The sequence below is a fragment of the Alexandromys fortis genome, unplaced genomic scaffold (genome assembly GCF_014885135.2).
Source record: "Alexandromys fortis isolate MF-2015 unplaced genomic scaffold, M_Fortis_MF-2015_v1.1 scaffold_19, whole genome shotgun sequence".
Taxonomy (NCBI): Eukaryota; Metazoa; Chordata; class Mammalia; order Rodentia; family Cricetidae; genus Alexandromys; species Alexandromys fortis.
Genome location: NW_026067890.1, coordinates 14557599 through 14572092, shown reverse-complemented (window position 1 = coordinate 14572092; position 14494 = coordinate 14557599). Strand labels below are relative to the sequence as shown.

The following is a 14494-nucleotide window of genomic DNA, read 5'->3' as shown; positions in this document are numbered from 1 at the left end:
ACTGACAAGGACACCAGCTTAGCAGCCCAAAGGGCTCTGACTACAACCACATGAGATCCAGGCAAAGATGGCCCACAGAATCCCTTGAATTCTGCTTCTGCGGTGCTAAGTAATCAGAGGAGCTGTTGTTTCAATGGGTGAGGCTCTGGGTAACTGTGCTGCAACAACAGAGCAGGAGCCAAGACGTGAGGGCTCAACTGCTTTTCCACCTGTTTTGTTGTTACCGTTGCTGTTATTTGTTTTGTTGATGTTGTTGTTGTTTATTTTGTTTTGAGACAGAGTTTCCCTAGGTATCCCAGGATGGCCTTGAACTTAGCCCAAACTAATACTAAATGCTGAGCTAGCCTCCTGCCTCAGCCTCCTGGGTGTGGGGACTAAAAGTGGCAATTATACTCAGCTATGTTGCCGGTTTTAAACACTAGTTGAGCACCAAGTACCAGCAAGAAAAAAAAAATGAAAGCTGAAAAGCTAAGTTTTGTGTACATGAGAGAGAACAAAAATTGTAACCAGTCTGTTTACACCCCCATGGACACACATCTATATTCTACAAATACATATAGGCAGAAAGAATAAACTTCGCTGAAAACTGAGAGGCTGAAACAAAGAGGCAGAAAAATCAATATACATAAGACATATCAGCTTCAACAAAGCTAAAGAAAACAAAATGTCTGTTCTGGGTTGGACAGCACCCATCCCCCATCAAGTACTCTGGTCCACTAGGACCTCAGACTGTGATCTTAACTGAATAGTCTTTGCTGGTTAGACTGGGCCCCAAACCAAGTACCTGATGTCCTTGTAAGGAGAGACTGAAGCAATGTTGTCTATAAACCACAGAATGACAGTTATTTCTAAAAGTCCCAAATGCTAAAAAGAAAAAAAAAAAAAAAAAAAAAAAAGGAGTGGACAGACGTCCCTGCCAACTGCCATCATCCCCTCCCTGTCACTCAGGATGTAACTGGCCTGCAAGCATGCCGGGAGTGCCAGAGTCGCTGCTGTTGCTTTAAGTCAATGGTTCAGTTGATTTGCTACAATAGTTCTAGGAACTAAAAAACACTTCCCAAGAAACAGTATCAAAGTACAAGATGGTCTATTAAATACCTCTAGAAAAAGTAAGCTGAAACATAAAAACATTTTCTAAGAAACAGTATCAAAGTACAATCCAGTCTATTAAACATCTTTAGAAAAAGTCAGCTGAAGTGTTTCCCATTAGGGGCCTCTCCTAGAGAAGTCAGTAAACTGCAGAAAGTGATCTCTTTTAAATTTTGTTTCTGATAGCTATGCGGCACCTGTACACACGGGGAGAGCCCTGTGACACCCTGGATGTGTGGATGAACAGCCCCTGCCAGCTTCTGCCCATTGGTTTCTACGCAGTGGTCTATGGATTTGGGAAGGGGCGGCTCTCTCCATCGACCACACTGTTAACACAATGTTTCAGGAAGAAGCCAGAAGAATTCTTCATGGCACTGGACTTCAGTTTCCTAGGAAAACAAGCAGTGCATCCCCTGCACCTCATGGGAACACTGCCAGTATTCCCACGGAAGGACATGACTTACAGGGGCACCTCTACCTCACTGTTCCTGCCATTACCTGCCCCCTTAGTGGTTCCTTTGTGCACACTGGCAACTATGTACCCACACCCCTGTTCTGCTGCAACACCCACTGAGGTCACGTCATCTTCATGTTGATGCAGCCTTGTTTACACCGTCCAGGCTGATGATGAACTCCCCAAGAGCTGGGATTCCAGGCATGCACCACCGCACCCACTCGTTTCTCTCTGGACCGTACCTGTCAGCCAAACCGTGCAACCGCGAAAGCCACCTCTGGTCCCCACCACCTGACCTCGCTTGTTCCTGCTGACATGGTGAGCTTGATAAGTGACGTTAGTTGCTCTCTGCATCCCCTAGAAAATAAGAAAAGAAAAAAAAAATTCTCGTTTACACAAGCCCTTTAAAATGTCAATACATATTCTTGTAAACATACAATCAATACTCTGTGTTGTTGAGTAATATTTTTTTTTTTTTTTGTGCACCGTGCAGATCTGTTGCTCTGACTGGTTTAATAAAAAGAGGAATGGCCAATAGCTAGGCAGGATTTTCAGGCACAGAGGATCCTGGGAAGAAGGCAGAGACGCCAAGGGATGCAGAGTAAGCAGAATAGACATTACGGCGATGAGATAATAAAGCCACGAAGCAGAAAGTAAATTAATAGAAAAAGGTTAATTTAAGTTATAAGAGCTAGTTAGAAACAAGCCTAAGCCTAATGCTGAACTTTCACAATTAATAATAAATCTCCATGTCATTCTTGGAAAGCCTACAGTCCTGACAAAAATGTCTGACTACATTGTATAAGATGCCAAAAGCAAGGAAAAGCTAAAACAGCTAACTTTCCTTTTCTTTTACACACTCCCATAATGTTTAGCACTCAGCATTTTACATTTACATTACCAGCCAACTTAATCCTCACAGCAACCCAGTGACAGAGGTCCTCTCTCCACTGTAGCTTTATAGAAGGTTAAACCTAAGAAAAGCTACTAAATAATCCCCCCAAGATCTCATAACTAGGAGTAGAATCTGGCATCTTCCAGCCCTCATTCTTTTCACACACTTAGTCAATCACTCATCCAATCAGTTACTATTGAAGTCTATCTAGTATGTCAAGTAAATAAAGTCTCCACCCTTGCTGAGCTTATATTTAACTGGATAATCAAGCCAATAAAATTGTATTAGACACATCACATTAAAAAGGAAGCAGAATAGGAGAGAAAGGAAAGTATCCTTAGCCATCAGAGAAATGCAAATCAAAACAACTCTGAGATTCTATCTTACACCTGTAAGAATTGCCAAGATCAAAAACACTGATGACAACTTATGCTGGAGAGGTTGTGGGGTACAGGGAACACTTCTGCATTGCTGGTGGGAGTGCAAGCTGGTACAGCCCTTTTGGATATCACTGTGGTGATTTCTCAGAAAATTAGGAAACAACCTCCCTCAAGAACCAGTAATACCACTTTTGGGTATACACCCAAAGGATGCTCAATCATGCCACAAGGACAAGTGCTCAACTATGTTCAAAGCAGCATTGTTTGTCATAGCCAGAACCTGGAAACACCTAAATGCCCCTCGACCGAAGAATGGAGAAGGAAAATGTGGTACATTTATACAATGGAGTACTGCATAGCAGAAAAAAAATAATTATATCCTGAAATTTGCAGACAAATGGATGGAGCTGGAAAACATCATATTGAGTGAGGTAACCTAGACCCAGAAAGACAAATATCATATATACTCACTCATAAGTGGCTCTTAGACATAAAGCAAAGAAAACCAGCCTACAATTCACAATCCCAGAGAACCTAGACAACAATGAGGACCCTAAGAGAGGATCTAATCTACATGGGACATAGAAAAAGACAAGATCTTCTAAGTAAACTGAGAGCATGGGACCATAGGAGGGAGATAAAGGGGAGGAAAAAGTAAGGGAGGGAAGCAGAGAAATACGTATAGGTCAGTAAAATCAATTTAAAAAAAAGAAGAAGAAGAAAAGAGGAAGCAGGCTGAACAAGGCAGTATGCAGCACTCCTCCATGGCTCTGCATCAGCTCCTGCCTCTAAGATCCTACAATGATGGCATAGATACTCTTTCCTCCCCAAGTTACTTTTGGTCAAGTTACTTTTGGTCAAGGTGTTTCATCACAAGTGGGATAGCGGTGCCACATGGTAGTTCCACTTTCAGAATGCTGAGGAACCTCCACACTGAGTTCCACAGTGGCCAGCACATTACCATCCCTCTCGTGCTGAATAAAGGCTCCTCTTTACTCAGTCCCTGCCATCATTGTCCTCGCTTGTTTTCTTGTTTTGTTATTTGGATGTGGGGTTTTACTTTGGGTTTCTTCTTTTTGAAACAGGGGCTTACTGTGTAAGCCCTGAGTGTCCTGAAACTCACTATACAGACCTGGTTGGTCTCAAATTTGCAGAGATTTGCCTACCTCTGCCTCTCAAGTGCTGGGATTAAAGGTGCGCACCAGCACCCTGGCTGATGCGCCACTGGCAAAGGTTGTTCTGTGGGTTCTCTTCACCCCAGGGATGTTTCCTTCGCTATGCAAAATCTTCCTATTTTACATGTATTTATTTGAGTGGGGTGCAGGTTCCAGGGATCAAACTCAGGTCATCAGGCTTGGTCCCAAGTTCCTTCATCCAGGAGCCATCTCGGCAGCCCACAGAATATTATTAACATCACCCAGTCTGTCAATTCTTACGATCATTTCCTGTGCCACTGGAGCTCAGGAAACGCTTGTACTTTATCTCGGAATGCTCTAAGTTTCCTCTAGCAGCTCCGAAGCCCCGGGTCTTTTATGAAGACCTCGAATCCTTTCCAAATTTGCTTTTGTGAGGGGTCAGAGAAGGATCTACATTCATGTGGAAACAACTGTCAGAGGTTATCGTTTTCCCTATTGTATATTTTTCAGTTGTGCCGTGCCTGAGTTTATCTCTGGGTCTCCGACTCTCTTCCACAGCTCCACAGATCTGCTCTTGTGTCAGGAGATACACTGTTACTCCGGCTCTGTAATACAATCCAAGCTCGGGCGCTGGGACACCTCCAGCACAACTCTGCTGTGAGTACGACGTTAGCTAGTTCTGGGCCCTCTGTGCACTTCAGGACAGCTCTCTACTTCTGTGACGTTCGCTGAGATTGTGATAAGGACTGTACTAACTCCACACGCTGCTCTCACTGATACAGCCATCTTCATATGCTAATCCTGTCTAGCCCTGCACAGGGGAGGTATTTCTACCTTCCGGCATCCTCTTCAGTTTCCTTCTGGAGTTTCACTGTTGAGGACTTTCACCACCTTAGTTAGCTTTACTCCTACGGTTGTTTTGTTTTGGGACACTATGGTGAATGGGGATCTCCCCCAATTTCCTTTAGTTTTTTGAGACAGAGTTCTCTGTGTATCTCTGGCTGTCCTGGAACTCACTTTGTAAACAGGGTGGCCTCAAACCCGGAGCTCGGTCTGCCTCTGCTTCTCAAGGGCTGGGACCAAAGGTGTGTGCCTACACGCCCAGCTGCAAGTTCATTACTGTAACGTAGAAAAGATGTTGCTGCTTTAATGTTGATTTTGTATGCTGTTACTTCGCTGAAAATACTTGCTCTTTGTTTTCTGAAGGAGTCTTTGGGGTCTTTGAAGGATTGTGTGGTCTGTGATAAGAATAATTTGACTTCTTTGCTATCCCTTTGATTTACTTTCTTTGGCTTGCTGCTCTAATAAGGTTTCAAGGGAAATCTGTAAGACTGGAGAGCATGGGCACCTTTGTCTCATTCCAGAGTTTACAGGAAATGCTCTCAACTTTTCTCCACCTAGTAGGATGCTGGTTACAGGTCTATTATATACTGCCTTTATAAACCTCCATTCCTAATCTGAGGTCATTTATAATGAACGGATGCTGAGCTTGGTGACTAGTGATGATGGCCTTTTCTGTACTGATCGAGAGGATCAGGTGGTCTGGGTTCTGAAGTCTCTGTGTTTGTTGCACCTCCTGTTTTGTAAAGAACGACGTATCTCTAAAGCAGAAATAACCTGGCCATAGTATATGAATGTCTTCATAGAGCCTTTGATTGCATTTGGTAAGAATTTCATTGAGAATTTTTTTCATCTGTTTATCAGACAAACTGGTCTACAATTTTCTTTCTTTGTTATGTTGCTTCTGATCTTAGATTTAAAGTGACAGGAGTCACTGAGAGAGTATGGTGGTGCCCCTTTTTTTTTTTTATGGAACACTTTGTAGAACACTGGTCAGCTCTTTAAAGATTCAGCAGTAACTCCACCTAGACCTAGTCTTTGCTGGGAGGTTTCTTACCACTGCTTTAACCTTAGGTTGTTAAGGAGCTACTAAGGTTGTTTATATCTTCTTCATTAGCCATCAGAAATACCTATCTAGAAATGAGAGTGGGGTACTGAAATCACCCACTCTTGTTCTATCAAGACATGTCTGTCTCTTTAAGCCCGTTAGCCTGAGACTGTGAGCCCCAAAGCTTGGTGCATACATATTAACAAAAGCTGCTGTAGTTAGTCTAACAATGTGGCAAGCTTGGAATCTAGGCTACAGAATCCTATATGGTGCCAGGGCAGGCTCGGAGTCATTTACAGGTACCAACCTGGAGACTGCAGCTGCAGGAACTTAACCAGCGCTGGATCTTACCAGCCTGAGTTCAGGGCTAATCTAAGGCTAAATCAAGCATTCACTCCTCCTTGCCCCAAGCAGATGGTGTTTCTCTCCAAGCTGTGCTACCTGAATCAGGAGAGAGTGATGTATGGTTACACCTTATGGATTTATCTGTTCTCATTTCTGCGCTGTGCCCACATGCTATGATACCTCACCTGGCTTCCGTGGCTTTTGAAGGTAATTTGTGTACAATGTTGTTAATATTTTACCATAAAACAAGCACTTGGAACTGCTATCTTGCTGATGTCCACCAATAACCATATTTCTTATCTTTTTGAGACAGGGGATGTACACCAGGCTGGCTCTGGACTCACCAGATAACCAAGGATGACCTTGAACTCCTGACACTCCTGCCTCCACCTCCCAAACTCTGAGATGATAGATCTAAGCCACCGCTCCTGGACTTTTGTTTTTTTTATGCCTATATATGTGAATGTATCTATGTGTATATTCCCTGTGTGTGCCGGTACCTAAAGAGACAAGAAGAGGGCTGGAGATTAGATTAGATTCCCTGGAGCTGGAGCTGCAGGCACCCAACGTCGGTGCTGGGAACCAAACCTGAATCCTCTAGAAGAGAACTGAGCTCTCTCAAACAGCCAAGCTATTTCTAAGGAATCAGTTGCTAGGCTGGCTCAGCTCCGGCTGTTCCGCTGTGAGGAAGTTCCTGAGGTAGGGCTGTCTTCCCACTTCACTTTCCCTTTCACCACCCTGTGCAGGAAAGGCTTCTCCAGCCCAACTGACTTTTACTACTCACTGCCCTGAGGGGTGAAACCTTCAGAGAACAAAGCGATAACCTGACGGACAGTTCTTTTAAGAAGCTTAAGAAGCACGGCACAAAAGCTACACCCATCTTCCACTCATACCATTGGTGCATGTATTTCCAATAAAATTATACTACACAGATTGAACAATTAAGAAAATCTCTACTGTGGGAAACTGGACCCATTTCATAAGGAAACAAAGCTTGGCAGCTCTGCATCTCAAATCTGAAAGGGTCCCAGACACAGACGCTGCCTCTTGGGAAAAGCAGAGAACCTCTCCAGGGTGCGCTCCCACCTTCCTGCACAGAAGGAAGCCAGGTGTCTGCTGGGTATGGATGAAGAGTGTTCTACAAGTTAACCGGCTTCTTTTCACCAAACCTGTTCGACTTGATCATTTTGTTTGGGGATGTTTCCAGGTCACTGAGCTCCAAAACAAGAAGAAGCCTGCGTCTAACATGTTTTAGTTTGTTTTGTTCCTATGAAGTATTTCCTGTTTTTTCTTACTAAACTGAGCTCAACTGTATACTTTATAACTTTATTCTGCTAAAGTTACAGATGAGAGAAAATACAAGAGACACAAGGGACTATCTTATTTAATCACTAAAAAGAATGTACCCTGGCAATTTCTTGCCTGCTACATTGAAAATGAATCAGGCAGAAAAGCATGAAGTGTAATGATCACTTAAAATATGTGGTTAGTGCAAATAGGGCACTGAGTTTATTTTATTTAACAATGAAGTTGCTACTTGTGGCCAGTGGCTACCATACTAGACAACAAAGACCCTTGTAGGCTTTACATTAATCAGCTTCCCATTACAATAACAAAACAGCAAGACAGACTCAGACTGGGGAGTTTCAGGCCACGGTCCCCAGATGCCTTGGGGACTGTTGTAAGGCAAAATCTTGCGACTGTGAGGGCATGAGGAACAAGATGCTCACCACACGGCAGCTGAGAAAGAACAGACGCAGGCGGGCATCCAACCACCCCTTCATGAATGTCCCCAAAGACCAGACTTCCTCCCACCAGAACCTTTTAAAGGTTCTACCACCTACCAACAGCACACGGGCTGGTAACCAGGCTTTACCCCATGGGTAAATATCCTTTGGAGGATATTTATGCAAAGCCAATTAGTCAGCACTAAAAGTATGTTCCTTGGTAGCATCTGAGCTTTCCCTATCGTCTGGGCACTCCTGGAGCATCCGCTCCCACACTTGGAGGGTAAGACGACCAATATCTCTCCCAGTCTTGATGGAGGACGAGGTTCTACATGTCCCACCTCAGCCTGAGTCACTCTGTATCATCTTAGCCTTCCCCCCAACTGCAGACTGGGCCACAAGCCTTCTACTAAAGGAGAACAGACTGTCAGATGTAAAGCTGGTGAGAGGAGGAATTATCTCAGTCATTTATTTGGCTGTTTGTCTCCTGAGTGGAAGGTAAAATCTACCAGAGCAGAATTCCTTCCAGCACCCCTTCCTCTGCCCACCCAGGCGTGCATATACAAAGCAGGTGTTAAACATCTGATTAATTAATTAATAAGTAACTGCAAGAACAGTACTCATGTGCCGGGAACCACAGAGCCTTAACTTTTAACTAACTAAACCTCTGTACCCTGGCATATGCATAATTCAGCCTGACGGTGATGGCTGTTTAGTGACCCTTACTAGAGATGAGGATGCTGATGCACAGAGGGTTAAGGAAATGTGCCCACGATCTCGCCGATGGTTAGAGGACAGAACCGCTATCTGAATCCTACCACATACACCGTTCATTCCCTTAAACAGACTAGGGATTTATAGTCTCACAAGCACCCGGGTCTCTCCACACTCTACCCCTCTGCCCTGCCTGCCATGTAAGAGCTCAGTAGCTATGAAGCATCTCTAACGAGATATGTCTACACAGACAGGGTAGCAGTGCCACATGAAGGGCTCGACAAGCGACTCAACCCAGGAGCAAGTGTCTGTAAGAGGCCCGGGAGTCAACACACTTAAGGCAGATTAGCGCAAGGCTCTGAAGATCCCAGTCCTGGCTAAAGGGTTGTAGACAGCCCAGACAGGAGGAAATACAAAATCCTAAGGATGTGAGGTGTAAAGAGGAAGTTGTGCTGAGCTACAGAGGTATGGGGAGAGGTAGGGGAAGAAAACAGAAAACCCAGAATGAGACTATCTATGCTTCAGAATCTCATGCTGGGTTGCAGACGAACACTAACTAGATGGCTGCTTTGGACAACCCAGTCCACCACAGAACCCGAGCAGGGCATTCAGCTGCATGACTCTAAGGGTGGGTGACACCTGAGTCTCAAATGAGCGACCGCAAGCGACACATTACAAAGGGCAGATGGAAAGTGACCCATGCAAGAAAGAATGACGCAGCTAAGACCGATACTCCTTACCCTTCAGACTGACACAGACCGGGGGGGGGGGGGGGGGTTCCTGTAGAAACCAGACTCCTGACTGCTCTTTCCTACACCTGTGGGTAGGTGGTGACATCTAACAATGCACTTCCTAGGATCAGGGAACTACATTTTCCTATCTCTTAGTCATCGTCTTCCATGAACCCACTTCTTTTACCCATCCCTCGGAGAAGACTACAATCTACTCTCAACACGTTAATTTACATCTTTTCTATGTCCTACTCAAGTTAGCCATTAGGTCTTTACTGCTAGACTAACCTAACTCAACACCTGTAACAACAGCGTGCACAGGGCCCAGAAAGCAGGTGCAAAATGCCTACCGTGAACTAAGATGTGTGATAAATCAAAACACCCTTCAGATCCAAGATACAGAGAAGGCAAAACATCAGCAATTTAACACTGATTACAAACAGCACTGATGTATATATATTGAAAAATATATTCAACAAAAATAGTTGGGCTATATTAGGCTAAAGAAAATATATTATTGACACTCATTTTATATTTTTCACTTATTTTAACACGGTCTTTAATTTTTTGTTGTTACACAGGTGGTTTGATTTCTCTTAGAATTACTCTACAAAAATATTTCAACTAAGGCCGTCCTTCAAGTACAGGCTGAAAATCCCAACTGACACCCTAAGAACTTAGCATCTCAATTTCTACATTAATAAAACGGAGATGCTAAGTGTGCTGAGCTTGAGCTCTGGGGTAGCAGATGTTCAGCATCATACTCAATCAGGGTCCTTGTTTTTTACATCCCACCCAAAACACCACCAAAACTCAAAAGTTAACTTAGAATCAACATTTCAACCTTCTCAGATCAAAGCTCCGGGACCTCCTTTGACCATTTCTCTCCTTTCCATCTCTCAGTCTAGTCTGGTCTTCCCTGGCCTTTCTTTGCTCCTTCCAGCCTGCCGTTCATCCAGTGCCGCTCACACTGGATCAACCAGTGACAAAACACCTGTGTCGGGCATCCTCGTCACTACAACGCAGCCAGTGCCTGCATTTCTCCTGTAAAGCAGTCTTCCTGGATTATCAATTTTACATAAAGGGAGCATTAACAGCGTACAGCTTCTTTACACACGCATCCAGCCATTGATTTAAGTGTGCTGGAGGAGGCTATCCGTTTACAGAGAGGAAAGACGAAGTTCAGAAAGATAACAATTCTAGCTCCATTCAAAATCTCCTAGAAAATCATCCTAACTCTGGAGCTAAACATTGGCAGAACACAGACCTGCTCCACCCCAGCGTTATCTCTGCTCCCCAACAAACACTCCCTGCAGGAGTCAAGCAAGTCTCCACTCAGGGAAGTAATGGCTCCCACCCACCTCAGAAATATGAGGTCCTCCGTTAACTTATAAAATCACCTGGGGCCAAACTAACATCCCTTCTAATCCTGCAATAAAACTCTTGTCTTGGGCCTCTCACTGTGGTCCAAGAAAACCTATCAGGGGATAAATGTCACTTACAATCAGTTGCCCTGGGCAACTGCACTAAGCCCCACGTGGTTTTTTTTAAATATATATATATATATATATATATATATATATATATATATCCATGTCAAGCATGGATCGCTACATAAAATACAAACTCATTTAGCAAACAATGTAATATATATAAATGACTTGGGGCTGGAGAATTGGCTCCGTGGTTAAGAGGACTTGTACTTGCAGAGGATCTGTGCCCAATTCCCAGCACCCACATGGTGACTCACAACCATCTGTAACTCCAGTCTGAGGGGATCCAATACCCCCTTCTGACCTCACTGGACACCAGGCACACACATGGTGCATGTACATACAAGCAGGCAAAACGCTCAGATACATAAATAATAACATAAATTTTAAGTAAATAGTGACTTGTAGACACTGTCACTGAAATCATTTTTAAATACTCCGATTTAATCAATTTACTTCCCTGCCCATAAAATAAATACCTGTTGAAAGGTTTCATTGTCCTTTCAAGTTCATTATCTTCTCTACTCATGAAAATAATCCTGGAACGGTCACACTGTCACACCCTCAGTCATCCGAGATTCAAAGCACAGTGACTCTGCTCAAGATAGGCCAGCTTACAAAAGGCAATGCTGGGACAGAAGTCCGGGTCTCCTTCTAGTACCCTCAGCTCCCTTTATCTCCCGTCCCTCCTCGCCTTCTAAGAAGTTAAGGAAAAGAGTGAAGAGAGACAGTAAGAATTCTTGATGCCGACAGCAGACAGGGGAAATTAATGACTTCGAAAGAACATTCGCCTGAAACAGCGTTTTTCTTCCTCCATGATTTGCCAAGGGCAAGTGATGATTTGCAAGACTGAATTTAAACCCCGTCATCCTGTTAGCTGTGGAATAAAAATTTCCATCTAAACCTAAAACCAGTCCCTTTGCAGCCTCCAAAGTTGGACGGTCTCCACCTTCGCGCTTACCATCTTAGCTGCTGCCACCAATGAATAACTACAGAAGAAAACAACCTTCTGAGGATACAGTACTTGGTCAATAAGGCCAACAGGCACTCGCTGCTCCATGTTAAAACCCATTAATCTTCCCACACCTAACTGTCACCGGGAATCGAGTCTTTAAAAGTATGTCTGTGTCAGGCATTCCGATTTAAAACAGAGACACAAAGAACCTCAGTTCCGTGCAGTCCCGAGGCATGAATGGCCACATTGTTGGGTATGCTCCCAGCACACTGCAACTCAGAGATGCAGAGACGTGGACACCGACCCAAGACGGCCCAAGCCCACGGACAGAACCGAGAAAACGAGGATCATGCAGAGGCGCCTTACTCCGTCTCCGCAGCAGCCCTGGCCTCGCCAGCCTGGCCCGGGCTAGCCTCCGCGGGCCGCCGCCGCCCGGGTCCCCGCCCCCGGCTCCCACAGGATGCACTGGCAGCCCGCGGCTCCCACAGCCGCCCCCGCTCCTCGCGCTCCCGCCCGCGGCCTCCACTCACCCAATTCTGCGCGTTGTTGCTCAGCTTGACTTTCTTGCACAGACTCCCAGGAATCTCCATGGCCGCGAACGCGGATGCCCGGCAGCAGAGCGAGAGCCCGAGAGCCGAGCCTGAGCCGAGAGGCAGGGGGCGGGGCGAAGCAGGGGAAGGGGCGGGGCCTGCTCGCTGGGCTCCGGGCGCGCGCTGACGTGCGCCCTGGCTAGCGCTCGCCTGGGTCTGAGCTCGGCGTCTCTGCGGCGTGGAGGGCGGAGCGAAGCGGGAGGCGCGGGGTCTGAACCTCAAGGTCCAATCACCAGGGGCGACGCTTGAAGCTCCGCCTTGACCCAGGAAAAGGGGCGGGACCTGAGGGTTAATGTGGGCGGGCGGCGGGTGGCCGGAGGGACAGCTCTCCGGATGCTGGGCAAGCTCACTGAGTGAGCCGGAGGGCGGCCTGCGGAGGGGCGTGGGAGACGCTCCGGACGGAGGTTGTTTGGGGAAGAAGCTGACGTGGACTTGTGCTGCTCTTTAGTTTTCTTCCGCTAGCCTATGGCTTCCATACGCTCGATTTGTGCACTTATCAACCAGGCCACCTTCCAAAAATGTTTCCCAGCAAAAGGAAGAAATTATCTTAGTGACTAGCTCGTTCACATGTTGCTCATCGCTTTAAAATTTTACTCAGTGCATCAATAGTTTCTCATCCACAATTGGAAAGCATTTGTAAGGTGCCTGCTCTGCCACTTGGAGACACACACACACACACCGCTTCATATCAGGATGTTTCTATGCAGTGTTTGTCACCGCTGGCTAACCGCAAAGGGGCTTCTCTAGTACTTGCTACTGATAGAGCATTCAAGTCCCCTAGTAAGCAAGCAGGAATGATCACCTATAAAGGGTGCTTTCAGCCTCGTCTATTCCAAGACCAGTCATAAAAAAAAAAAAAAAAAATGGAGCCTGGGGGCGAGAGGCCTCCTCTAGGAGTTATAGTCCCTGCCTTCCCATCCCCAAAACCTTCTGCTCCTGGACCACAGTCACACAAACAGCAGTTCGCTCTGCCCCGATAGCCAGCTGCCAGCATCACACACACACACACACACACATGGACACGCACACGGACACAGGCACACACCGATCAATACCTAAGGCCAGCTAGGTTAACTTCTTGCTAAGCCGGTCAACCCCTATTACCCCACTGACAAGATCTCAAATTAGCCCCTCCCCCACACCTAACCGTAGTCATCATTACACACACACATACACACATGCAATATATACTGCCCTCCACTCCCCTGCCACCCTCTCCATTCCCAATACTGAGTCAGACTGGTACTTATAAAATGCAGTTCTATTCTCGTTCCTCCGCCACTTAAAATGCCAATGTTTCTCTACAGCTCTATCTAGAGAATTCTTAATGTAAGGGGCTCCATGTAGGACTGAACTCCTATACAGCTCTAAATTCAGCCAGTAACAGGAAGGAGACTGAAAGTGCATTCCAGAATAAGGACAACAAAGAACAGGGAAATGTGCACGAAGCCCAACAGCACGGATTTATGAAAATGTCATAGATTAAAAAAAATATTCTTTTGCGTGCATCTAAAAAATATTTTCTTTTTAAAAGATTCCAAGATTCACGTAAAGAAAAATAAAGTGCCACCTCTGGAGCCAGCCCTAACTTGGAGAGTCTCCATTCCTGCGTGAGGGAGGTAGTTCTTAGATACACTCTGAGCCGTGGGAGTGCTCATTGATCGTAAGCTGATTCTTACTGCTAAGCTCGGTTGAAGCTTTCTCACATCAAAAAGGACGCAATTAGAAGACTAGTGAGACAACCACAAGATGAAGAGACTATGAAGTGTGTTTAAGTCCCAGTGTTTCTAAACATAATTTAAGGACTGGCTATCCTTGGGAGCTGCTACGGAACCAGCTTTTTATTTTTATGTACACGAGAGTTTTGCCAGCACGTATGATTATGAACTATATTAGTGCCTGATGTCCACAGAGCCCCAAGGAGAGCATCAAATCCCTTGGAACTGGAGTTACAGACAGTTGTGAGCTGCCATGTGGGTTCTGGGAATCAGACGCAGGTCCTCTGGAAGAGCTCTTAACTGCTGATAAATCTCTCCAGTCTGCCAACTAATTTTTTTTTTTTTTTTTTTTTTTTTTTTTTTTTTTTTTTTTTTTTTT

The 14494-nt window shown here is 45.3% G+C and overlaps 1 protein-coding gene across 1 annotated transcript in view; it reads right to left on the bottom strand.

Annotated features, from left to right (window-relative positions):
- The window catches only part of Papss1 (3'-phosphoadenosine 5'-phosphosulfate synthase 1), a 67851-nt gene extending 55339 nt beyond the window's left edge, over nucleotides 1-12512 (bottom strand). The window contains exons 1-2 of the mRNA XM_050145168.1: nucleotides 12338-12512; nucleotides 1786-1900 (exon numbers count right to left, since the gene is read on the bottom strand). Of these exons, the coding sequence (XP_050001125.1) occupies nucleotides 1786-1900; nucleotides 12338-12397 (175 nt within the window). The 5' untranslated portion in view covers nucleotides 12398-12512. The remainder of the gene's footprint in view (nucleotides 1-1785; nucleotides 1901-12337) is intronic.
- Nucleotides 12513-14494: the final 1982 nt, after the last annotated feature.